The sequence below is a fragment of the Chionomys nivalis genome, chromosome 9, assembly GCF_950005125.1.
Source record: "Chionomys nivalis chromosome 9, mChiNiv1.1, whole genome shotgun sequence".
NCBI lineage: Eukaryota > Metazoa > Chordata > Mammalia > Rodentia > Cricetidae > Chionomys > Chionomys nivalis.
The window spans coordinates 34,455,320-34,482,950 of record NC_080094.1 but is presented as its reverse complement, the minus strand read 5'-3'; the positions used below and the strand labels follow the sequence as shown (position 1 = coordinate 34,482,950).

The following is a 27,631-nucleotide window of genomic DNA, read 5'->3' as shown; positions in this document are numbered from 1 at the left end:
CTAAAATTTCCTGACAGTTATTTCAATTCTTTGGCTACTGCGGTAATTTTAAAATATATTGCATATAACTATGGAGGGTTCTATTTACTTACTATAACTATATTAAAATTTTAAAGGTAGATAGTAACCACGTAAGTGAAAAATGCTCATTTTTTGGTGAGAGAATACATTTATCATGTTTACTTAAACATGTTTAGTGTTTTATACAGTGATGCTTGACAGTGAGTTTCTTTTTTATTATTTATTATTATTTTATTTTATTACTTTAAAAATACCAATCTAAATTCCACTCTCCAACTGGACCTTGAGAGCTCAGTTCAGTGCTCTGATGTGGGTCTCTGCCTCTGTTTCCATCTGTTGTTGGATGAAGGTTCTATGGTGATATTTAATATAATCATCAGTCTGACTACAGGACAAGGCCAGTTCAGGCACCCTCTCCTCTATTGCTTAGGGTCTTAGCTGGGGTCATCTTTGTGGATTCCTGGGATTTTTCTGGAGCCAGATTTCTTGCTAACCCCCAAATGGCTCTCTCAATCAAGATATCTCTTTCCTTGCTTTCATATCTGTCCTTCCTCCATCTCAACTATCCCATTCCCTCAAGCTCTCCCCAACCCTCCTCTTCTTTCCTCCTCTTCCCCTTCTCTCCTTCCTTTTACCCCCCACCCTCATGCTCCCAAATTTTTTCAGGGGATCTTGTCTGCTGCCAATTTTCAGGTGGATCTATATATGTTTTTCTTTGGGTTCACCTTATTACTTATCTTCTCTAGGATCACGAACTATAGGCTCAATGTCCTTTGTTTATGGCTAATATCCACTAATGAGTGAGTACATACCATATTCATATTTTTGGGTCTGGGTTATCTCACTCAGGATAGTGTTCTCTAATTCCATCCATTTACATGCAAAATTCATGATATCATTGCTTTTTACAACTGAGTAGAACTCTAATGTGTAGATGTGCTACACTTTTCTTTATCCATTCTTCCATTGAGGGGCACCTAGGTTGTTTCCAGGTTCTGGCTATTACAAATAATGCTGCTATGAACATAGTTGAACAAATGCTTTTGTAGTATGATTGATCATCTTCTGAGTATATTCCCAAGAGTGGTATTGCTGGATCCTGCGGTAGACTGATTTCCAATTTTCTGAGAAACTACCACACTGATTTCCAAAGTGGTTTTACAAGTTTGTATTCCCACCAGCAATGGATGAGTGTTCCCCTTACTCTGCATCCTCTCCAGCATAAACTATCATTAGTGTTTTTGATTTTGGCCATTCTGACAAGTGTAAGATAGTATTGCAAAGTTTTTTTTTTTTGATTTGCATTTCCCTGATAGCTAAGGAAGTTGAATATGTCATTAAGTGTCTTTTGACCCTTTGAAACTCTTCTGTTGAGAATTCTCTGTTTCATTCAGTACCCCATTTTTAATTGAGTTATTTAGAATTTTAATGTCTAATTTCTTTAATCCACATACCCATTAACACCTGATTTTTGACAAAGAAGCTAAAATTGTACAATGGAAAAAAGAAAGCATCTTTGACAAATGGTGCTGACATAACTGAATGTCAACATGTAGAAGAATGAAAATAGATCCATATCTATCACCATGCACAAAACTCAAGTCCAAATGTATTAAAGACCTTAATATAAATCCGACCACACTAAACCTGATAGAAGAGAAAGTGGGAAGTAGCTTTCAATGCATGGGCACAGGAGACAACTTCCTAAGTATAATCCTAGTAGCATAGACAATAAGAGCAACAATGAATAAATGGGACCTCCTGAAAATGAGAAGCTTCTGTAAAGCAAAGGGCACAGTTAATAAGACACAAAGGCAACCTACTGAATGGGAGAAGATCTTCACCAACCCCACACCAGACAAAGGACTGATCTTCAAAATATATAAACAACTCAAGAAAGTGAGTTTTATAGTGGAATGAAGATAATTAATATTTCCATTTCCTTATACATTAAGCAGAAACTTGCATTTTTATGTGCAACCTATCACTGGTATGTACTTTAAAGTAATTTTCTCATAAAGATAAATAATTGATGACAACAAAATAAAACCAAGATATACCTGATAGATTCTCAGTTTTAAATTTATTGTGCCTTTTTTCTTCTCTTAACTCAACATTTTCATATTTATAATAAAAAGAAACTTATCTTTGAAATGTGAACTAGCAAGTGTTGTACAGACAGGATAAACAGGATCAAGGAATGTGACTTAATAAGTTATGTGCTATTTTAATATTTTAATTTTCTAGTAGGAACTTCCTAACTTACATAAGTTGAATATTGTACACAGACAAGTACTGGTGGCACTTCCACAGGATCAGGGTTCAATTCCCACTAAAAAACAGTCCCCAGTTATCTGGTACCTTCTCTAACCTCCATGGGTAGCAGACACCTATGTGGTGAAAGCATACAAGTAGACAGAACATCCATACACAAAAATTTTTAAATATTAGAAAGAGTAAAATAAGTATAAAATACAACAAAACTATTTTTGTCCTTGAATTATATATTTGTCCCAGCCCTTTCTCCCTTCTTTATAGATGCAACATGACAAGCTCTCTTTTCCACCACATACTCTAACATACATGCAAGATGATTTTCTGCTTCTGCTTTGGCATAGGACAGCAGAGCAAGCACTCCATCGAGCAAAACCTCTGAGACCATCAGCCAAGACAACTCTTTCCTCTTAAAAAAAAAAAAAAAAAAAAGAGGAAAGCCATTTCTCTCGATATTTGTCACAGCAACAAGAAAGATGTGGCTGACACAGTTCATCTTTAGCTTTGAAGACTGAAACCCCAAAAAGGGAAGAATCTTGTCCAAGTTCACACAGCTCATAGTGACAGACTTGGGTCTTCTACATGGCTGTCAGATCTCAGGATATATAGTCCAATGTTCTTCTCACACTCCTATCTGTGTGCTGAAGGTCCCTTAGATGCTGTGGCTGCCTTCATGAGCAATGGTGTTCATCATTTTGTGAGTCTTGCCAGTCATGAGGCTTTGAATTTAGAAGTTCTGATTTTATTACCTGTCCCAAGGGATTCAGAATCCAGGCTTAAGGTAAAACATTGCCTATGAATTTTTCATGAATATGTCTTATCTGCACATTGTGAAGATGCTATTCAGTTTTAAAAATATAAATTAATATAAAGGATCCTTGAAGTTACAGGAACTATTTGTTTCTATTTGGGCGGTGGTAGCATATGCCTTTAATCCCAGCACACGAGAGGCAAAGGAAGGTGCATATCTTTGAGTTTGAGGCCAGCTTGGTCTACAGAGTAAGTTCCAGGACAGGTCCCAAAGCTACAGAGAAACCCTGTCTCTAAAAACTAAAACCAAAAACCAAAAAAAAAAAAAAGATTTTTGTGATAAAAACTTTTGGGCCTCCTAACCATGTTCAAGTTGTTGTTTTGTTTTTGGTTTTTGTTGACTTTTTTGATGTCCATGTATCATTCTGTGATGTCTGCCTCCCTTATAATGTTAAATACTAATGATACTGTGCAACAATGAAGAAATGACATCAAAGAAATAGCTGATTTGTTTTACATATAAGGAAACCTAGTCAGGAACTCATAAAAATGAGGACTTAGCATGGGTACTTGATCACTCAGTAATGGGTCTGAAGCTAAAAGCTGTGCCCCTGTATGAAATGCATAACAGGAAAAACAGAACTCAATGTAGAGTAGTTACAAATAAATAAAATGAACAATTAAGATAATGAAAGGAATTTCCCTTGAAGTCTCATATCGATTCACCTCCAGCTTTGTGAATCTGAGAGGTCATTGTGTTGGTCAATAAAAACCCTTGATCTTGGATGCTATAAATTTAATATAGGGCATAAAAAACAGGAATCAATATTTTGATATTGGAGAAGCTCATTTATAGGCCGTTTGTCCTCTGACTTTTAAATGAAATGGAGAGCTGTGGAAACACATGGAATCATTTTTCAAAAATTCCACTTAAGTTATGTATACAATGATGGCTCAAAGAAAGTACAGGGAGGGATTTCATTTTGTAACCACTACCAGTTATTTTAGACTCCACCCTACCATGGGTCTTTTCACTAATGCCTCTAAGACCCTGTCTTCCCTAAACAAGTAGACCCATCTTTTATAGTGTCATATAAGAGGCACTTCTTCATCATCTCTATTTGCAAAACAGGGAGAACATGACCATGTCCTATTGTCCCATTAAGTAAGGGGTGGTGGAGAAACCAGGTCTCAACTTGTTCAGTAAGAATGAGGGTGCCATAGTGGCCCTACAACCTTCCCAAAAACCTAGTTTGTGTACCTTGGTCTTCTATGAGTATCATGCATAATACAAGTTCCAACCATCTAATAGATTTGAATAATGCTATTCTGTAGTTCCCTCCAGTAAAGCCACAAGTTATTAGGGGAAATTAATTGCCCAAAGATGCCTTACAATGAAGTAGCTGATATGTCTTAATTTTACCCCATAGAGTCTGAGTTTTAGTTCATATATGATTATACCTGCTGGGATACTTCCTTATATGATTCAGTGTGTTTATATCCAACTTTCCTACTGTTGTGGGATTTCCCTCTGTATACTGTAAATACCAGTAATAAATAAAGAAACTGCTTTGGACCTATAGCAGGGCAGAATCTAGCTAGTCGGGGAAAACTAAATTGAATGCTGGGAGAAAGAAGGGCAGAGTCGGGAGAAGACATGGACCCACTGCCAGAGACAGACACGCTAAAACTCTGCTGGTAGGCCACAATCACGTGGTGATGCACAGATCAATGGAAATGGGTTAAACTAAGATGTAAGAGTTAGCCAATAAGAAGCTAGAGCTAATGGGCCAAGCAGTAATTTAAATAATATAGTTTCTGTCTGATTATTTCAGGGCTGAGCAGCTGGGAACAAATGAGCAGACCCCTGTACCATCCCACATTTGTATTCATTAGATTATTTGGAACATCATAGCTGGGTACAAGCAAGTAACCAGAGGCAATCAAATAAAGCGGGCCCTGCTCCCCTGTAGTCTAGCATCCATTGAAAAAATTACATAAAAATAAAAACATAGTCCTCGGAGAGTTTATTACGTAGGAGACAAAGCTCCTATTTCCTGACTATATGTAGTTTACATTGTTTTATTGCTAAATAATGTTACCATTATATGCTGTTTTACCGTGTACAACCCACTTCCACTTTCTTTTCCATTTCTATGCTGGGGTCATTCCCACTGCAATGAGATCCAGACCCACCTGTGAAACATCAGCATGAGTGTGGTGGTGTAGATTTTCTGCCTACTTTGATCACACGACATCATCTTTAATACTGTCTGGCAAGAGTTTAAATATTGTTTTAGAATTAATCGTCGAAATCCTGCTCAGAGGGCCTTTCTCAAATATCATATAATAGTCTCAGTATTTGTCAGGAGACCAGCAAAGTTCCCCCCAATAGTGGTTTATGGGTCTCAATTCAAATTTTACATACAATTTTAACTGTGCCATATTCCTGTTTTTACAAAGCTTTCTTATTCTTGTCCTTGTTAAAACTAAGTGGTACTGATTAGCCAAAGTAAATAGTTTCATTTCATTATAATAGTCTGCTAATACAGGCCAAAATTTATCTCTTTGATCAAACTTGATTAGTTCTTGTAACTTATGTAAGTGAAATGTCATAATTATTCAATTAACATATAAAACTAGGAAGCAAAAGGTACCAAGTATTTTAAGTAATTTGGCTCAAATTTTCATTCCTTCTAATCTTTTTTTTTTTACTTTGAAATGAGGATAATCTTATTTTGTAATGCTTCTGAATTTAAAGAAAGACTTAAAAATGTGGGACCTGGAACTGTCAATCAAGCGGTGGCATGTGTTCCTGACGTGCACAACAAGGCTCTGGTTCAGTCCCAGCACATCTCACAAGCATTCTTGTGTATGTAAAATGGAAAAAAAATAACAGAGTGCCTGAGGTTTACATGCAAAAGTAAAAACTGTCTACTTTTTAGTTTTTACCTATATGGAGGTTGAAAGGAACAGATTACTCTGTGAGGGTTTTAGTGATAAAAATAAGGTATGAAGCATCAGTTAGCACGTGTACATATTATTTATTATTTCTGGTATTGCTCGTGTTCGTGGAGATTGAACAAGTTAAAACTCTTAGTAATAGTTTGAAGCTTTTCGTTTTAGGATCATGATTGTGATAAAAATCCTCTTGGTGATATTTTCAAGATCCTTTTAATATCATATAATGTCTTATTTATAAGGAGAATTGTGTCTGGCATTGACTCTCCCTTCCCCTGTCAATTCAGATGCTCATTTTTCAGGCAATTATTTCTTGGTTTATGTTCCACCAAGGATCTATCTTCTGCCAGGGTGCCAATTGTGTACATTTTATACAATGATCTGTCACTCTTGGACCTGACCAATACCCACGAACCAGTTCAATGGTACTGAAATGCTTTTCTCTGGTGTCACCTTCCTGGGAAGGTAGCCTACTTTGTGAGGGTATGGTCCCTGGAATCTTTTGCAATGGAGCATTTATGTCACCAATATCTCTCAGCTTCGCTGTCTCCAGGCCCCAACACTAATATCTACAATAAATAAAGCACCAGTCGTGTGAAAAGTAAACAGTGCTTCACTGATCCTGTTCTCATTTTTTTTGCATTTGCAGATGTCATCCACACTGTAGGGCCAATAGCCAGAGGCCACATTAATGGTTCCCACAAGGAAGACCTTGCAAATTGCTATCAATCATCCTTGAAGCTGGTGAAAGAGAATAATCTCCGATCAGTTGTAAGTACTTCAGAGTTCTTTGGCATTCCTTCTCAGCCTTTATGCAAGGAAACTAGCCAGTGACGAGTTTATCATAATATTGTACATTGGTTTTTCCATTGGCAGTATGTGCACATGGTTAGCGCCTTTTAACCTTTGTCTGTGTGAGCGTGCATGCGTAGCTACATAGGCATCTTCAAATTCAATTCATTTTCAGACACTTACTCCGTGTGTTTTTCCTGAACACTGTTATTCTTTCAGACTCATTTTACTCCCTATAACCTAATGACCTGTATCTAAGAACATCGCACCCTTATAAATTGTATCAAGTTAGACTAATAATTCAGAAAACGTGCATCTAATCTTTCTTCTTAACAGTGTTCTGAAGGAAATCTGGCTTTGGAGGTCTTTGTTTGTCTGCCCTTTTCCCCCCCGGCATTCCCTGACTTTATTACATCTTATTTATACCAGGAAAATAAAACTGTGAGCATTATACATTGTAAATACCCAAGAGTAAGTTCATTTGCCCTAGAGTAAGTTAATTTGGCTAGAATATATGAGGTTTTTAATTCCAGAGATTACAACCTTGCTGAAGTTGTAGGGTGGGAAAGGCATGAAGCTTTCTGAAGGCTTAGCAGACTGAGTAGACATCAGCATTGCTTGCAAATTCACACAAGTGGTAACTGCACAGTTTGCAAGAAGAGCACTAAGTGTTCCACACATTTGGAAAGCCACACTTCGTTGTTGGAGAAAGACATTTTTTTTTCGACCCACAAATGCATCAATAAGGGAAGTCAGGGCAGGAACTCAAGCAGAAGCCATAGAGGACGCTGCTTGCTATTTCTCTCACATGTTCGTGTGCAGCTAGCCATCTTATTTTATACAGCCCCAGCACAGAGAGTGGTGCTGTGGACAGAGGGCTGCCTTCCTATTTCAAATAACCATGAAGACAGTCCCCCATAGACATGCTCATGGACCAGTTCGGTCTGAGAAAGCCTCGAATGAGACTCCCTCCTTAGGTGACTCTAGGCTGTGTCAAGTGTACAGGTGAAGTTCATTAGGACTCAGAGCCACATGGCTACTCAGCTTTCCACAAGGATGACCTCTGGGGATCTGAACTCAGGTCTCTGTGCTTTCACAGCCAGAACGTTAGCCACTGAGTTGTTCCCACTAGCCTAAGACTCTATTGGCAGAAGAGCAAGCTGAAATTCAAAGAGTAGAAAAATGTATGAAACCGGTAGTTAGCTTGATCTCTATAGGAAAAGCAAAGCAAATGTGTCTTTGAGAATAATAAAAAAAATTGTCAATATGAATAGTTGACTTTATATGCAAAGGACTGCAAAGCCTACAAAATGTATATTCATATAAGATTCCAGGAGTACATCTTGGAATATATAGATTTTAATATCCGAAAAGAATGTGCTAGTAAATTTATCAGTATTAGTAATGATAATGTTTTTAAAAGGAAACAGTAAGAACAAGAAGAAGACACCATTTCAGCTGCTCAGAAGTGGCATTCATCATTTTAGCACAGAAAGTAAAAGGTGTGATCACCTTAAAACAACATGTGTAAGAAAAACACTATGAATTGCATATTAAACTAGCTAGCTATTATCCAGTCTTTAGAAATGTTCTAACAATGCTCTGATCTGGTCATTTTGAGATTGAAGTTAGGACTTTCTTTGTATTTTTGAAGTTGGCTTTGAAGTATTAACACATCTTTTGGGTAAAATTAGCAGGCATTGCTGAACTGAATTTATATGAATGTGGTAAATAAAAATAAAGATGGGAAATATCTGTTGAATCTGAAGAAAATGGTCAGCTAAATTAATGGCCATGTACTTAAATGGTTAACTAGGGGTGCTGAAAGGTACTTGCTCTTATATTTTTTCTCTATTCTTTAATGTAACCTTCCTTCCTCTTTCTCTCCCTGGCTACCTCCTTCCCTTCCTTCTTTCTTTTCTTTCTGAAAGAAAAAGTGGTACTGTGTACTTCATATGGCAAATCATGTTCCTAACGACCATTAAGTGAATTCTGACATCAAAGGCATCAAATTGTGATCATTTTCAGGGAAATGGAAGATTAGGCATGTGAATATGGCAGGTCGTGTGCTCTATAATACTGTACATTGTAGATTTAATACACCATGTGGGTCAATACTGTTATTAGAAGAAATATAATGGTTAAGATGGAAATTAAACTCAACGTGAGTATGTTTATTCATGGAAAAGGAAATTTCTTTCAATCCCTGAAACCACTGATTGATCGCTCTAACAGCTTCATGAGTTTTACAGAGTTGAGGTAACTGTAGCAACTCAACAGTTCCTTACTCTTGGAAACGAATGCTAGAAAATTATACCACCTGTCTGTGGCTATATACTCTTGAGATCTGCAGGTATTTGGTCTCCCAGTGTCTTGGTATCAAATGACTGTTTATTTTGGCAGGATGAATTAGATGACAATAAAATAACAGTTTCAGCTGAAACTGGGAAAAGGAGAGAACTGCAAGACAAGTTGAAGGGAATCTCTCCAACAGACTGCTGAGCACAGGAAAGACGAGTTTAGCTTGCCTTGCAGTTGTTTGAAATAGAGACAATCCAAAGAAAACGGACAGTGTTAGAGTACTAGATAAGCTTCTAGAAGTCAGGGAGCGATTTAGGTCATTGAATATATTGTGGATGAAATTCTCACTATAAAGACATACTTTGTTTTAGTTCAGAAAACACTAATTCTTTTGTTGAGGAATATTTTTTAAGATGTGTTGCTTTTGCTTATGCTACCTTTATCTAACTCTGTGAATACATGATTCTTTGCTTGTCTAAAACAGCTGATGGTCTAAGTCAAGAACTGAATGGCCAATAGCAAGGCAGGAGGAAGGATAGGCAGGACTGGCAGGCAAAGGGGATAGACAGAAGGAGAAATCTGGAAAGGAAGAAGAGCAAGAGAACAAGGAGAGGAGGACACTGAAGACCAGGCACGCTGTCACACAGTCAGCCAAGGAGTGGGAGTGAAAGTAAGATTTACAGAAGAGAAAAAAAAGCCCAGAGGCAAAAGGTAGATGGGTAAATTGAAGATAAGAAAAGCTGGCTAGAAACAGGCCAAGCTAAGGCCTGGTATTCATAAGAAATAAGAAGCCTCTGTGTGTGATTTATTCGGGAGCTGAGTGGAAGTCCCCCCACCCACCCACACACACAAAATCCAAAACAGCCAAAGGCCAAAGGGAAAAGAGTAAAAACATCCAACAGAATTCTTTCCTCTCCTCTGTCTATTCTTTGAGAGGGCTTCTACTGACTGTATATCCCATCTGTGCTTTATATACTAAAGTAAGAAACATAATAAATCTATGATTGACCTGACATGTATGTTCTGTCTGTGAATGTTTATCTAATATAGGCTCATAAATGCCATGTAATTTCTGCTTATAGTAATTATTTTCCTGATTTTTTTTTTGTTCTTTTATTTTGTTTTGTTTTGAGACAGGGTTTCTCTGTATAGCCATTGACTGTCCTGGAACTTGTTCTGTAGACCAGGATTGGCCTCAAACTAAAAAATGATTTGCCTTCCTCTGCCTCCTAAGTGCTGGGATTAAAGGTGTGTGCCACCATGCCCTGCTTATGTTCCTGATTATATGATGAAGAGTTTTAAATGAAGATTTCAATCTGGCCAGTCATTAATACACCCTAGACCTAATATGTCCAGTATCTGTTTTTACCAACTTAACTCCAAATATAGTTTTTTAAAAATATTTCCCAAAATTTTGGACTTGCTTTGGGCAAAATTCAAATACATGAAAATCGATTTCTTAGCAAATTTGAGATCATTGATTCTAACATAAATAAGATTAATAAGGATAAATACAATTTTAAAATTGTCGGACATTGGGAGCAGATATAATGATGAAGGAGGACCATGAAGGATTTAGGCTTTTATTTTTTATTTCCTATAAAACTTTTTGAAAGACAAAGGCGAGTAAAATTCTGCTTCTTTAGGAACACAATGGGCCACAGTAAGCAGTGGGCATATTCAAAGATGTTGAGACATGTAGATATTTTTAAGAGCAAAATAAGCAAGATAGAATAACATAATTAGGAGACAATAATCTTTGCCCCAAATAATCGATGACAAGGTGGTGGCAGTTCATAGTTAAGCAGAGCTGTTTCTATAAAAGCCTCACTTCAGAACCCCAGTGAATTCAGTCATTGTCAGATTGGATAGACACATTCCATTTTGGTGTCTACAGTTTTCATAGTGTACTGGTATCTTGGTGAAACTTCAGAGGTGAGTGGAATGAGCATTGGTGGTGAAGAAAGGGAAGAAGCATTCAAACTGGACAAGGGCTAGTAAATAAGAAAACAGATGTATCTGCTATCTCCACACGCTAAGGTCAGAAGTGGAGTAAATACTGACTTACGTACCAGGTTGCCTTTGTTAATTTCTTTGGAGCATAGAGGTATGCAATGGATTTTCTAAGTCTTTCTTGGCTTCTATTTCAATATCATCCTAAAGTCATCTGTAACATATCTTACCATCAGCTTTATTCATAGGGGCCTACATTTTGCTGTGTTGAAAGGATCTCAATAGTTTCCCCTCTCAGCATCAAATAAATGCAAAGCGTTTTATTTGCCAGTGATACTAAGAACTCACAAGACCTTTTTTGATGATCAAGGGTAGTGCCCCAGTTATCTGTTGAGCGACAACTCGTAGTAAAAAATAGATGCTCTGTTAGAAAGTTGATGATAATCAGGATATAAACCAGATTGTACTTGTGCTCAGATTGTTTTCCTAGGGAGTAATGTTAATATTTGATATATGGCTTAGTGGGTTTATGTGATTATGGGCAGACTACAAAAGGGGTGTTTATTATAATGGTGAGGATTACTGTAATTTTCAGGAGTCTTATTCCAGATAATGTATTAGGTGGGGAAATTACGATATATTTTTACTGTTAAAAGCCACCCAGTGCCAATAGAGATCTCTCAAAACTAGATAATGTTCCCGTCATGAGTCATAGATCTTGAGAAGTAACAGCTTTTAATGAGAAAGAAGGCAGCCCTGCGCCTTCAGTGCTACCTTTAGGCATGGCAGTAATAAGTGGTTTTGGAATTCTGCATTGGTCTCACTCTAGTGTAGGTTTTCATTTTAAGGCGTAGTCAAGTGAATCTTATTTTCTTAGACAAGTTCCCTTCTGAGAGGGTTGCCATGGCAATGAGTTCTCAGCCAGAAATTCTTAAATGTTGGTTTTATTTCATTATCTGAGTTTCTATTACAGGCCACATCAATCAATGCAGTCCCTTCTTGAAGAAGACTTTTGCAATCTTAAGAAGCTGGTCCCTTAATTCATTACCTCTGCTCCTCTGCCTAACTGATGTCACCATTTCCTGACCAGCTCTTCATCTCAAAGAACCCGTTTTGTTGAGCCATGTGTTTTATCTTTCTTCCTACTTTCTTTTGAGGCAGCATCTCAGTTAGTTTCTCCACTGTCTCATCTATAAAGAATGATACAGTCTCCTGTCTTTCTAGGTGGGTTTCTCATAGCAATGTGACCAATGACACAATTAATAAATAATAAGAACAAAATAATTTTTACATTTGAGCCTCATGTTATGGTTTATAATAGTGGGCTGCTGTATGCCATCTCATTTGTGTTTCAAGTTTTCTAGCTAGTTGCCTGCGTTTCTTTGGTTTAACCAAAGTGGGGAAATAAGGCTAAATAAAGACTCTCTCTTTCTCTGTCTTTCCTACTCATGCCTTTTATGGAATCCCTTCATTTGTTGTAGGGTAAAGAATCTGTTTGTGATAATACACTCATTGAGTTATTATTTGAAAGGCAGGTGCTCCAGCATGGGCAAGGGGTTCAGGAAGAGTACGAACATACAATAATGGAAATATATACATAATCCTTTAAATAGATAATGATCTAGACAATCCCATATTCTCATGTTCTTCACATTTTTTCTACTGTTGGCCATACAAGATTGATTATTTGTATTTGTGGGAGGCAATTGGTCATTCAGTGATGGAACATAGAATAATATGAATAGTTAATAATTCTGAATTCCTACTTCACCCAAGTCTTTGCATGTCAACCAGTCCTTAAACCAGTCTTGAATTAGAAGGTGTGCATGGGGGGGGATGGTGGGAATGCAGTACTCACAGATGAAATTCCCAAAACACCAATCAAGGAAAGGAAAATTTAGCTGCTACCTTTTTGCAGATGCTCTGAAAGAATACAGAGGAGATACCCCTAACATCTGGAAAGACAATTAACAGAAATCCCACACTAACTCAGAATTGAGAATAGATGGTTATTTATTTAGGGGTAGACTCACAAATTAGAGTCCTCTGCTTGAACAGAGAACAGAAACCAAATCCAGCAACCGGAAAAAGAGCAGACACATGCTCTGCATCGGCATATATAGTATAAGATGCCATGCCCCAGTGAGCGGGTAACCACTGGCTATAAGACTTCCTACAGCATTACTCTAGGACAAAAATACAAGTGGGATTGAAACTAAGACTGTCTCAATCCTGTGACTAAGGCACTTTGTACTTTATTTGGCTGTTTTCTTTGTTTTTTTGTTGCTTCTGGGATTCATTTTATTTTTTGTTTTTATTTATTTATTTATTTATTTATTTTTGTCAAAAAAACACTGTGGGTCTCGTTAGAGTAGTACTGCATTCTACGAAGTCATTTGTGGGGACAGTTCTCGACAATGGCAACGGGAGGGCATCACTCGCTTTTGTGGCAGGTTTAAAGGTGTAACATGTGAACTGGCCACTTGCATTAGATTCCGGGACTTACTCTGAGCAATTCTTTGATGTTTTTCTAATAGTTGTCTATAGTTTAAATGTTGCCGTGACAAAAAAAAAAATTGAAAGAACAAGCTGAGGAAGGAAAGGTCAGTTTTGTCTGACAGTTTGAGGGTAGAGTTCATTGTGATAGAGAAATCATAACAGCACGACATGTAGATAGTCATATCCAGTCCAAGATCTGAGCTCACGGAAGGATACTGCCCTATTTCCAATACTTCTCTTCCCTCAGTTAACTTAACCTAGAAAATTTCTCAGAGACATGCCCAGGGATTTGTTTCCATGGCATTTCTAAGTCCTGTCAAGGTGACAGTCGAGACTATCACATCATATAAGTAAAAATATAAATAGCGTTATACATAAAACACAAGCACACAAGCCCTTACCCCCATCAATACATAGTGAATTACTACGGAAATTAAGTTGGAGCTTAACTTGCTTAGGCTATCACAATTTCCAGGAAAAAAAATTTATCTCTCCAATGTGCAGGTCACCTGTGTCAATCATCGGCAGGGCAATGCACCCACTAGAGTCTGGTTTTGTAGCTGTTCCTCTCAGTGATTCTGTGAGGAAGCAGACCCTTCACTGAATTCTTACATGTCCTATTATAGTCATATGTGAGTCTTTACGTGCATAAAACATAACTTTATGATATTCCATTTCCTTTAATACCTCTTTCGTGTTGTGTTTATGATTTCCATTACACATCAATGGTGAATTGAGCCTTTAAAATTGTATGCTGTCTCAGTTTGAATTTGTTCTGGAAGCCAATCCCGAAGCAACCATTTGTGTGCAAACACTTTATTGTGGAGACCACAACAAGAAGGGCTGGCAGAGGAGGATGGAACAAGAAAAGGAAAGAAAGGCAACTAAGAGATATGGGCACCATTATCATGCAACTGTGTTGGACAACCACTGCCGCTGGCTTGCACAGGACAAACGAGTTCAGGGCAGATGTGTTGGGATATTGAATCCTTCTGCCTAATGCACAGCATTTTAATATTTGTAAATACAATTTCAGCATAACAAATGGGATTAACACAATGTTTTATTTGTATGATAAGTGAGAGGTGATTCTGGTAAAATTGTGAACCATTAGTTTTAGTTAAGCTTTGCCAGGGATAGGACAAAACTATTTAATATGCTAAACCTAAAGGCAGTTTACTCTAAGATTTTTATTCTTGATCTGAGACATCAAGAATGTTCTCTTCCTCTTCAGTTGAAGCATGATGTAATATAGGTGTGGGAAGGGTGGCAGTTAGTGTCTATATAACCTAGAGAATGCATGACCTTGCAAATCTGCAGATAACCGGCGGCACAGAAATAGTATCACAATATTGTGTCACTTTGCTTGATGTTTTTAATATCTCTGCACTAAACACTAGCACATAATTCAAAGTGCAGAAGAATTGGCCGTCCAAGTTTGCATACGTCTTCCTTTCACTAGAAGGTACAGTTGGAGTCAAACTATTTTATTTGTAGGTTTTCTAGTTTCCTTTCTGTTGCTACTATAAATACCATGACTCAGGAACAATGTAAACCCTTTACTCTTGTAAAGGGTTTGCTTGATTTATACAACCGAGTCCCAGACTGTCATTGAGGGAAGTCCAAGTAGGGGCTGAAGCAGAAAATATGAAGGAGTATTGCTCACTGCTAATGCTTGGCTAGCTTTCTTCTATAGCCCATTGCTGCCTGCCTAGGGATTGTACCACCCACAGTGGGGTAGGACTTCCCACATCAATCATCAGTCAAGACAATCTCTCACAACCATGGCAACAGATCAGTCTAAGCTTGGCAATTTCTCAGTTCCTTCTTCTAGGTAACTTTAAACTGTGTTCAATTGGCAATAAACACTGATGAGTATAGTAGGTTATCTTCATTTCATTATTAAAGGTTCTAGGTTCTAACTTCTCTTAATCTTTTGCCTTATATTGTTTCATATTTCAATACTTTGTATACTGCCTTACTTTACGATAGAGTCCACAATGAGTTACAATCACCTCTTTATGTGAGAATATCTGAAACTCTGTTTCATCCTACCTATACTTAGAAAGATATATTTTTAGTCATTTGTATATTGTATAGTATTTGTTTCCAAACAAAGGTCAAGAAAGCAGTATTTAAAATAAAAAAAAATACAAAACTTCTCAATTTGGTTGGATTTGTCAACGTAATTGTTTTTGGTTCTTTTATCAAGGTAAAGGAATGTTACAGGAAATCACTAGTGGTCTCTGTGACCATATCTTCCAGTCAAAATATTGGCCCAGCACACTGTTAAAGAGAATATATTCCCATGAAATGTGTACAGACACAGTAAACAGGTTTGCAAATGCAAGCTTTTGTCTTGAGAGCTTTATTTTCTCCCGATATGAACAGCAGTTATTAGATCACTGTATCACAAGGAAACAGTCAATTCCAAACACACACTGCAGAGTCCCAAGCCTGACATTATGTTCGAACAACAGAGCCATTCTGGCATATATCTCCAGGGTTAATAGTTTACAGCAAAAGCGATGGCTTTAAATTGTGCATTTTCCCCTCACAAATGTTCAGATTTATTTGGGGAGCAGAGCAATTTCAATGTATGGATTTTAAGCCATTTGTAAACTGTTGAACTGGGAGACCAAGGTAGCAAAACAAACAAAACCTATAAAAATTTTAAATAAACGTAAATCTTTCCTTGTCAAGAAAGTGTTTCTCTCTCTCTCTCTCTCTCTCTCTCTCTCTCTCTCTCTCTCTCTCTCTCTCTCTCCTTATTAATATACAGTTCAATGGAGTTTCAAAGGGAGTTTTATTTTCTAATGAGTAATTTGTTACAGATTGGTTTCAACCACAATTTATCTTTTTTTGTTTATATCTAGACAAATACACACATAACTTTAAAACATAGAAAAGGTAAAACTCTGGTTTTTTTTGGTGTCTCATTAAAGTTAGGTAGTATTATAATTATGGATAAAGTTCATTTTAATCCATACAGACAGAATTCTTTAGTGCTGTCTTCACCGTGTCTTGTGAGTCGAGGTTCTGGGATTTTCTTTCTCCAGATATACTATCAGGCAAACCATCCCAGCTGTATGAGAGAAAGACTTGTGGAATGAATGAAGAAGCAGGCTCCAGTGCTGACACCCAGACCATACTGATACCCAGATGAGCTGTGGCTCAGGGCCATTTCTGAGTCTGTGGCCCTGCCACAGCCAGAGTTTGTTTTGAACTCTGAGCCTCCTATTGTCATGGGTTCTTCAGATTGCCCAGAGTCTGAGCTGCCACAGGGTCCTAGGTTGGAGCTTGGGGAACATGCTGCTGCTCGACCCATTCAGATCTGAGAGGCCTGTACAACCCAGGGCCATGGTGACAATGGGCCCCATGCTAAGGCCAATGACCAGATCTGGAAGCTGGGGTCTGTGTGGTTTCCTGTGATATGGTTCTGACCAAAGGAGCAGGGTGAATGGTTAGGACCTGGAACAGCCACACCTACATTTTCATAGAGACACAGAGATAGGTGATGCTGTTGAGCAGTTCTTCAGTGAACTGGGGAATGTCTATGTTAGAGTACTGTCACATCAAATGAAACTGAAATGTCTGTCTCTATCCGAAGGCTGACTGAGGGTGATCATGACTATTCTATGGATGACATTATCCAGGCCTACAATCTGACGTAAGCCTCACTCTGCATAGAGATAAACCATTGTGCGCCATCCTCTCTTTAGTTAGTTTTGCATCGCTTGTAAAGATGTTAAAAGGATGAGTTATTCATTTACTTACTTATTTATTTATTTATTTACTTATTTATTTATTTATCATGGTTTCAGAGGTACCAATCCATGAGCAGAGTACTTGTCCATCGTGGCACCCTGGAGGAGGCAGAACAAAGGGAAGTACTCAAAGAAGTAAACAGCATAGGCTCCTGCTCCACCAACACAATTCCCAGAGACTTGCTTCTGACTACACCCTACATCCTATCTCTTCCTAACTTAAAATGATAATTTCCTATTACACATCTATCAAGGGATTAGCCCATTCTTAAGCTAGAGCTCTTATGATTTGATTCCCTGTATAAATCCTACCTCAGAGACACCGTTAGGGGTTTCTCAATCCAGTAAAGTTGACAATTAAAATTAAACGCCATAATCACTTTTATCATGTAATAAATTAGAGATATTTTTTAACTAAATTTTACTTCTCTGATACTCTTGAATCATACATGTCTATGTATCTCCCCTGAAGTGCTTGGTAAACTATAAACAAAATTTAAAACATGTTTTATAGATACCCCCTTTTCTGCTGCCTGGTGGATGGACTAGCCTCTAGCAGTGCAGGGCTCAAAAGGAAATACATGGAGTCTATGTACTGTGGCTTTTTTTATCTAAGGGTATTAATGGAAAGAGACACTCACACACTCTCTTAATGTTTTCCTTCTTTGTTATTCTTCTGCATTCTTTATAGTATGTCCTCTATACTCTTTTCTTACCTCTATCCAGAAGGGTCTCTTCTGTTTCTCTTGATGTTTTACTTTTAACTCTATATTTATTCTTTTTCTTGATGTTTTCCTTCTAACTCTCTCTTTATTCTTCCTTATTCTCCTTCTTTATTGTTCCTCTACAGATTAAATACCCCAGCCAAACCTTTCAGGCAATATAGGAATCACAATGTGATTACATTCTATTTTTCAAGTGAATGATTATAATGAAAACAGGTAAAACCCTGTTTTTTTAAATCTCCCTTTCATAATTAAAACAAAGTCATACCAAGAAACCACATACATTTACATCTAAGTAACTTGTTACAGATTAACAGACTGTGAGCAACCAGGAGTATTTTTCTCTGCCTTTTTTTTTTTCTGTCAACCTTCAGTTTGCAGTTATAAATAAAGAACCAATCACTTTATTATTTATCTTGAATGGTAATCCTATAAAGAGTCTTAAAGAAATCACAAACCTAAGCCTTTATACATGAAAAACAACAAGTCAATTCTACTTTAATCTTTAGGGTATGTACCTACTCATCAATAGTTTTTATAACAGGAAATTGAGGGCAAAATGGCTACAAGTAATTAATCATCATCTTTGATCACCAACCAATCTTAGCAGAGAAAGTATGTCATCTACTAACAACTGGACTGCTTTGTATTTTGGACCCTAACATAATGAATATTTAACTCAGCTATCTGTCCTTGTGAACATTAGGTTGTATTCTAGGGTTTTTCTTCTCAAAACTATTATTAAAACATATCATCTAACATTCAGTTATTTTAAGGCTTTATCTTAGCTATTATGCACACCAAAACCTGTGAATGTATCTTTCAACATTAAGATTAAAAGAATGTTAGCCAACCTGGTTACTTAGTTGTTTTCCTTAATCATTAACCTTAATCTATGCAGCTCCTTAGATGAAACACATAGGCCCTAGCTGTATGACAATTCCTTGTATATATTTTTAATAATTAAAACTCTACTTCAAATAACATTATTATGAATTAGATAGAATAGCTTAAGAAGAAATCATCTTCATTATAATACACAGGTAAAAATGCCCAGTAGAGCAGGAAATTTCCATGAATTAAACATGCTGCATTACAGGCAGTGGGGGTCTCCACACATTCATTCACTCCATTTCAGATACCAGAGAAAAATGGCAGTGGCAAGCATGTAAAAGCTCAGCGGAAATAAAAGACATTCTGGAGTCTGTGGTTTAGGGGGCCTTTCTTACCCAAAATTTGCCCATTAGGGATTTACCTCCTACTGGACTGACACCTCAAACTTCAATTGCTGCCTGTGCTCCACGCACAAGACTATCACTGGCACCCCTTTTTTTCTCTTGCAGAGGAAGATTTCAATATACTCAAATAATGTAATAGATATACCTTTTTGTATAAGGTAGTATGGTAAATATCAGTAGATGACTGTTAGTCAGTGAGAGGCCATTGCTATTGACTTATGTCCCCTCAAATCCATATATAAGCTCCAGAACGTCTAATAATGATAGCATTCAGAGGTAGAATGTAGACCTTCCAATTGTGAGCAGGTTAAGATGAAGCTGTGATGGTAGAATCCTGATGATATGATTCGTGCCTATGTGTGAAGACACATGAGTTTGATAACCACAACCCACAGTAAAAGGAGATAGCTAGTTCCTGAAGATTGTACACACACATACACACACATGCACATGCACTATAGCGTGTCACCTGACACATACTTTCTCACAAATAATAATAAAATATGCTCTAAAGGTACGTTATTCAATAAGTATCTATTGACTAACTGCTATATTCCAGTCACTGTTCAAATATATAGGTTGTTATCTTCCCTGTATATCTAACAATATACTGGCAACAATTTTTATTATTCCTAAGTGATTTTATGTATTTCCAGATGCTGTGACTCCCAGTGTTATTACATTTTGGAGAAATTATCTCATCATTTACTTGAATATTTGGGAAGATTAAAAAAATAAAATGATGAATATAGATCCACTAAATGTCAGTCTTACAAAATGGTAATAATGTAATTTTTAAACTTTTTGTAATTTTTGCCTTGTGGGAAGATAAGGTCTCATGTGAAAATGTCAACCGTAGCAAAAAAAATTGAACAGGTGTCATGTTCTAATGCTTAAAACTGAGCCTTTTCTCCATCTGGTCCATGTTTCTTGCAAGAAACTGAGCTGCAGCTTCTTTTTCCATTAACAAAACAATTGCTATTGTCCTCAAGAAGTCATTTTGTACAAGGGAAAAGAACTCATTGTAGTTCAGAAACAGAATAGGTCCTGAAGAAACAGAAAAGAAATCTTAAAATGTATGACCCTTACACTATTTTATTTTCTAAATGTTATTTCAGTCATGCATTGCTTCATGAGATGAATCCCATTTAGTTTTGTCATGTAGGTCCTTTAATTGATTTTGGACTCATTTTGCCAACAATTTATTGAACTATCTTCACAAGATGAATTGGTTTATAGTTTTAGAGTAATACCTCTGTTTTTGTTGTTGTTGTTTTGTTTTTTGTTTTTCGAGACAGGGTTTCTCTGTGGTTTTTGGACCTGTCCTGGAACTAGCTCTTGTAGACCAGGCTGGTCTCGAACTCACAGAGATCCGCCTGCCTCTGTCTCCCAAGTGCTGGGATTAAAAGTGTGCGCCACCACTGCTTGGCCAATACCTCTGGTTTTATTTATGTCACAAAAGAACTAAGAGAAATTTCTCTTGAGAGACTCTGTGAAATATTGATATTCATTAAATGTTTGAAAGTGTGTTTAAGAATTTTAAGACATTATAGAAAATTCATTTGTTTAGATTATATTTTTATTATCCTAAGTATTCCTAATGAATAATAAATTGCACCACACTACTGAAAATGGAAAAGTTGGAAACTCAAAGATTATACATGTTATTTTTAATGTATTCAGTTGTCAGTTTAATGATTCAATATTGGCTTTGCAAAAAACATGCATGTTGTTCACCCCCAGATAACTCAACAACAGATCTTAGTATGTAGGAGGTCAATAAGGAAGCACTTTTGTGACCTTGGTCTACAAGACAGAAAGGGTCACAGGAATGAGGTCACTAGGTATAGGCTGCACTCAGGAATGTGTATAACTGTGGGTAAGGAGCTTCCCTCAGTCCAGGTGAGACTGTACAGTAGCTAATAGCTGAGGGCTGCATTCTTAGTCTCCAGAGTAATCAATCACTCCTTAATGCAGGGTCTAGGTAGTACATCACAATGTCCACCATAACAGACTGTAGCACACAAATGGGTTTCTTAAACAGAACCAGTGAATGCTAGCTAACATCTGAGGTTTCCATCCCTACTTCTTTGAAAAGTATTTTAAGGAAGTTAGTGGTTCTAGGAAAAAAAAAAAAAACAAAATAAAGCATATTCTTTGGTTCTTTGCTTCTTTAAAACCAAACACACAGTAAAAAGGGAGTAACAGGCTGAAGATGACTGTATCTTCTTTCCTGTTACAACTGATCTGTTTTGGAGGGTATTGATGCAGGAGGGAATCTTTTACTCTGAGAGCTATACTTGAACATGTACATCCTTGGTTCTGTGCCTTGTTTTCTTATTTACCAGAATAAAATACAGAGGAACACACCCAACAATATAGATGCATATTGAATTATACCTTATATGTAGTTGGGCCATGAATTTTGAAAGCTAATTGTTAGAACATAACTGATGTTGGAAGTCCTTCTGTATATATGTTGCTTTTATTGGTTAATGAAAAAAGAAACTGGCTTGGCTTGATAGGGTAGAACAGAATTAGGCAGGGAAAACTAAACTCAATGCTGGGATAAAGGAGGCAGAGTCAGAGGAAGCCATGGAGCCACTTCCAGAGATAGACATGCAGAAACTTTGCCAGTAAGCCACTGCCACATGGCGATACACAGATTAATGTAGAAGTGTTAAATTAATATGTAAGAGTTAGCCAATAAGAAGCTAAAGTTAATGGGCCAAGCAGTGATTTAAATAATGTGGTTTCTATGCGATTATTTCAGGAGTCTGGGTGGACAGGAAACAAACAAGCAGCCTCTTACTACACATAACCTGAATTAAACTAAAAAAAATTATAAGTTAATCATTTGTATTAAATATGAAGGGAATAAATACTACATATAACTGATTAATTTATTTTACTACATTTTTTCTGTTATTTATACTTAGATTTTGCCTATTGTACCTGCATGGTGGAATTACTATATAGTGATGTGTTTCCGACCCTCTCTTCCCAAGTCTATTTTACAGAGTCATATAGGTAGTGTGAAGCATGCCATGGTGAGAATCTTTAAATCATAGAAATCAGCAAGTCACACAATTTATGGCGTGACTTATTATTTTAGTTATGATCTAGACATAAAAATATGTGACTATACTAATGAAAACAGGTTCTATTTAAAATTGTGTCATTTCCATAGACAAAGCGTTACAACTATCAGAAGGAACTGGAGTTGCGCCCCCAGCATCTGAAAACTGTTATTTTATTCAACAAAGCAGAGCGTAGTTGGCGACAATTGAGTGAAGCTATGAGACATGTATTTGATATTTTTGTTTTGTCTTATCCATTAAGGCAAACAAAAACGTCCACAAGCATCAATATTAGAATATTACTCATTTTTCATTTGCAACGGTGGTATGTTCATATGTATATTATGACATAAGTATATACATATATATTTATGGGATCAGAAGTACTTCCCACAATACTATTTAAATGCATCTAGTGCTCCCAGCTATAGACAGCAAGTTTCAAGGATATAATCTTTAAAGACTCTAAACATAGCAGAGGTGAATTAACATGAAACCAATGCTGTAGAGGAAAAGCTAGGAAAGGAAGCCGAACCATATTCTAATCTCTAACAATGATGCTTTTTTCTTTATCGTGGGATATTAGAAAGCAAACTGCTTGACGCAGACACAGAGACAACAGATGATTGATATTTTTGTTTCGCTGGTGACATAGATATCTAATTCTATGCCCATTTGATCAAAGAACATAAATGATGCTGACAGAATAAAATAGTGTTCAGCTTTTGGACATGACCATTCAAGATTCATAGAAATGACATTAACTGCTTGTATATCGACTATGCTGTTTAAGTGAGTATGAGCCCATGTACCTAATAGTCTAATTTACAGGAGCCTAACAGTGAGTTGTAAATTGCAACACAAATGCGTGAGCTAAAATGGAACTTAGCGCCCCATTGCCAAGAGCGAAGAAATGGCTCTGCATGAAGGTTGTATAAATGCACTAACAGCCTATGATTATGCCTTTTCGGGAAGAAGAACTGTTTTGTGCACGCTCTACCTCCAATTTTATGAAAACTTGCTTATTTGGTGAACTCTGTTTGTTCCCACTATTCCTGTACATTCATGGGGATTTGCAGGTCAGAATCAGAGCCAAGTTCTCCAGTGTGACAGAGCAGGTCCTGCTTCTTTTTCCCTATTTTATGTTGATTTGCAGTCCATTGATTACCTTGTTCATGGTACCCATATTTCAGAAAAGGCAAACTGGACAATAGAAAGGTTGTCCTCGAAAGGTGACACCATCTAGAGACTGGCAATTTCATGTGTAAGGGTTTTATACTTGGGGCAAGGCAAGACTTTTGGTGGCCCCACTTGATTCTGAAGATACAAGAAAGCTTAGTTGGTGTCTTTGCCTCATGATCCCCAGCGCCAGCTGGTTTGCATGGGCAAGGAAGTAGAATCTGCCCCTTACTTTTCTTCTGTTCCAAGGGAAGAGAATATTCACCACGTTTATCTTCTTAAAGCTCTAATATTCTTATATTACTTTGTGTATTGAAGATTTTACTCACTCAAATTCGTTATATGTTTAAAAAATTACAAGCGATTAATTTTTTTTTATTTTTGATAGAAAACAGTAAAGGCATACTATGCAAACATCCGTCATCTGCATTACTTACATCCTAATTTGTCAGGGAAAAATACAAATGAGCACACATTTGCCAGATTTTTAATTAACCTGCTGGATTGCCTGCATGCATTTGAATACCATAAATATTTATGCTACTTCAAATTTCAGCTCTGTAGAACCCTCCATAATATTACATACCTGTGACATCATCATCAAAATAGAACATCTTAAACTTGATATAAATAATTCCAGCATACATTCTAACCCTTCCTCATGACAGGGTTTCTGTGAGACTGGGAGGAGGAAGACCTGAAGTATGCAATTCCAGGCTTATTTCATACCCCCATTTATTTTCCTCATTACAGTTTTGATTCAAATGAAAAAGGAAGGCTTTCTCAAAATTCTATTTCAGCAGTCTTCTCATGGGGTTAATGGTTGATTTCTTCCAGATTATAGATCTTGGTGCAAGGACAACTTGCATCAACTCTTTTCTATTGCTTTAAATGAAAAAAAAAATCATTATATTTCCTGCAACGAGCACAGAGATGCTATTATGGCATTCAAAATGCATTTATATTAGTTCTGTTAGAAAACACCAACTAACTAATTTTGGGGCAAGGCATTGATGCTTTTATTGTTCTATTCATATAGCATTTCCAATTTTGACTAATTTGGCTTAAATAATAATCAAATTATGCCAAGTTTGAAATATGTATTTTTAAGAGAACTTATGCTATGAACACATTTAAAGGTGTAGTGTTTTTTTTTTTCTTTTGGAACATATTAAGAAACAGCTTGAAGACCTGGGTATGCTAATTGCAGATAAAGCCTAGTCTACAATAACCTGAATGTGATTTGACGACTTGAAAAGAGATTGTTCAGTGTGAGTGAGGCACATGCTGGACCTGTGCTGCATACAGTAGTCAAAAGGCTACAAATATGTACGGCATTGGTGCAACTTGTCGTCCCTCAGTGTTAGGACTGCCTGTAAGTTCAGCTCAAACTCATCGGTTGCTTCTCTGTAGAACATTGGTATTCTGCTGAGTAGCATAATTGGGAGAGTGAAATAGCAGATGTGAAGTGAGCAAGTGTGTGTGTGTGTGTGTGTGGTGTATATGTGTTTGTATGTGACTATGTGTATATGTGAGTGTATGTGTATATGAGTGTGTGTGTGTGGTTTATATGTGTTTCTATGTGAGTGTGTGTGTATGTGTATATGAGTGTGTGTGTGATGGATATGTGTTTGTATGTGATTATGTGTGTATGTGAGTGTATGTGTATATGAATGTGTTATGTGAGTGAGTGAATGAGTGAGTAAATGAGTGAGTGAGTGTATGTTTGTACATTGTAAGTCTTCATCATTTTTCTCTTCCCTGAGTTATCATACTTATCAGGGTACCATTCCATGCCTTCTTATAACATGGCTCTATAGCAGTGGTTCTCAATCTTCCTAATGCTGCAACCCCTTTTAATAGAGTTCCTCAAGTCATGGCAATCCCCAACCATAAAATTATTTTATTGTTACTTTCCAACTGTAATTTGCTACTGTTATAAATCATAATGTAAATATCTGACCTGCACGATAGCTGACATGCTACCCCTGTGAGCTTTGTGACCCACATGTTGACAGCCACTGCCTACTCTGTAGCATTACAGAAGAGAAAGATGGCCTAAGGGAGGCTAGGGTCTGAGTCCTCACTCTTCTGATTAATTGCTGTGCAGAACCATTTCTCTTTATCTTTAAAACAAGTTTAACAAAATTGTCTCTTAAACCAATGAAGAATAACAAATTTTGGTAAGAATGTGGAAAACTTTGTGCCCTTATACATTATAGGGGTCACTCATAGAAACAGGCTGGAGTGCCTCAAAAAGTTCAACTTGATCAGTCAACAATCTTCCTCCTAGGTCTATAAACAAGAGAATTGAAAACATGATCAAACAATGTTGCCATTATTAGTAGTTCCCCTGGCCTAATGTGTGGGGAGAGGACCTGAGTTCCATACCCAGAAGTGCTAAACAAATAAGCAAATACTTATATCTGAATGTTCAGAGCAACATTATTTAAAATGGTCCTAGAAGAGTAGATATTATAGAAATACCTCACATACCTATGAGAGGATGAGTAGATAGAACTGTGTCTTGGTCAGTCTGGAGAACTTATGTTTAATGGAAAGTGTCGCATATACTCTACAATGAGTTTTGATGTAGTCATGTTGAATCATTATTTAGTTTAGTGTGAGCTTTGTTGTACATATAGGATTGAGTCAGTCGTCACCAAGAAGGTTTCCACCAAATTGCGCTAAAGTAAATGATTTGTGAAGTTTGAAACCACGCCAGCTACTTCACTGTGTTGAAATGAACTACCTTCTTACCTCTTGGAAATCATTACTCTGCTCATCACAGTGCTCACAGAGAACCCAGAAACTGTCACCCAATCAATCCTTAGAGAAGCTAAGAATTTTTTCTTGAAATAGTAGAAGGTGGGAGTTCAGTCTTCTACCCTTGTAAAGTGCAGGTGACACTTCCACAAAGTTGGATTCTGTACATGGATGACAGAGGCAAGCTTACTATAACTGTCTGGAGGATGACAGAATGGCGTCCATGGCCACATAGCACAAAGGTCTCTAGGGTATTAAGCCTGTCCAGTCTCAGTCATCTGGGTAGACAGTAGGTTATACATCCTTTTCTTTGAAGAAACAAACAACCCTGTATTTAAAGTTCCAGGTTCCCCTAGTGCTTATCTGTGAGCACAAAGACCTCCATACCTCCTACACTCATAGACTGTAATGGGATGAAAACAGAAGCTGTATTTGGTATATCACTATTTATCTTTGCCCTTACTGAGTACTCACCTGACAACAGATGTATTCTTATAGGCCTTTTATTTGAAACCGTTGCTCTATTAGAACTCAGGACAGAGTCTGCAGCTATTGAATGGACTTCAAATTTTACCCTTTGGGTACCATATACATTTCCTTCTTTCTGTGGAAAAATGAAGACTGTAAACTCATTCTAGGGATCTAGGGGAAGTCAGGACTTGAGGCCATTTCCTCCAATGCTTCCTCCAGCCATCATGCCATGTGGTTCTCTATGGCTCACCTGATGTGATCTTCTATTTTTCCTCCTGGATTCCTTGAAATAACCTGAGCTGGCTTCAGTGCTTGACACCCATGACCATCCAAGGACACTTACCTTGCAGCCTCTGTACCAACTCGCCACTCTTCAGTTCCTTCCCAGTGATCATCCTGGATTTCACTTGTCAGTGCGGTTACCTCTCTTATTTCAGCCTACCATGGACTCTCCCTGTTTGCTCTCTGTTCTTCATGGGTAAAAATATGGATTTCCTAAGACATATTTTTCTAATCTTAATATTTCCTGGGTTTGGAGCTTCAGTGATAGTTACCATTCTCCAAATATGACTTATAGTTCAACCTAAGACGTTTTTCTTGAGTGCTAGAACTGAACATCAAGCTCTCTGCTGGAATTTTCCACTCACATTCCACAGTCTGCATATCACTGTGAGGATAACTCATCATGCAGTCAGAAATCTAGCAGCTTTTCTAGATTATCTGCTTCTCAGTGCAATCTCTATTATTCTGTTCTTCTCATATGAACTTGTTATGAATGTTATTAAATGAATAATTTAATATTAACTATTACTAATTTAGTCTATAATGAACTGCCATATCTGCTAACCACAGTG

The 27,631-nt window shown here is 37.1% G+C and overlaps 1 protein-coding gene across 6 annotated transcripts in view; it reads left to right on the top strand.

The window, feature by feature from the left end:
- Positions 1 to 27,631, top strand: part of Macrod2 (mono-ADP ribosylhydrolase 2) — a 1,826,063-nt gene that overhangs the window by 1,049,601 nt on the left and 748,831 nt on the right. For all 6 annotated transcript variants that reach the window (XM_057781066.1, XM_057781065.1, XM_057781064.1 and 3 more), the window contains exon 6: positions 6,656 to 6,777. In XM_057781066.1, coding sequence (XP_057637049.1) covers positions 6,656 to 6,777 — 122 coding nt within the window. The remainder of the gene's footprint in view (positions 1 to 6,655; positions 6,778 to 27,631) is intronic.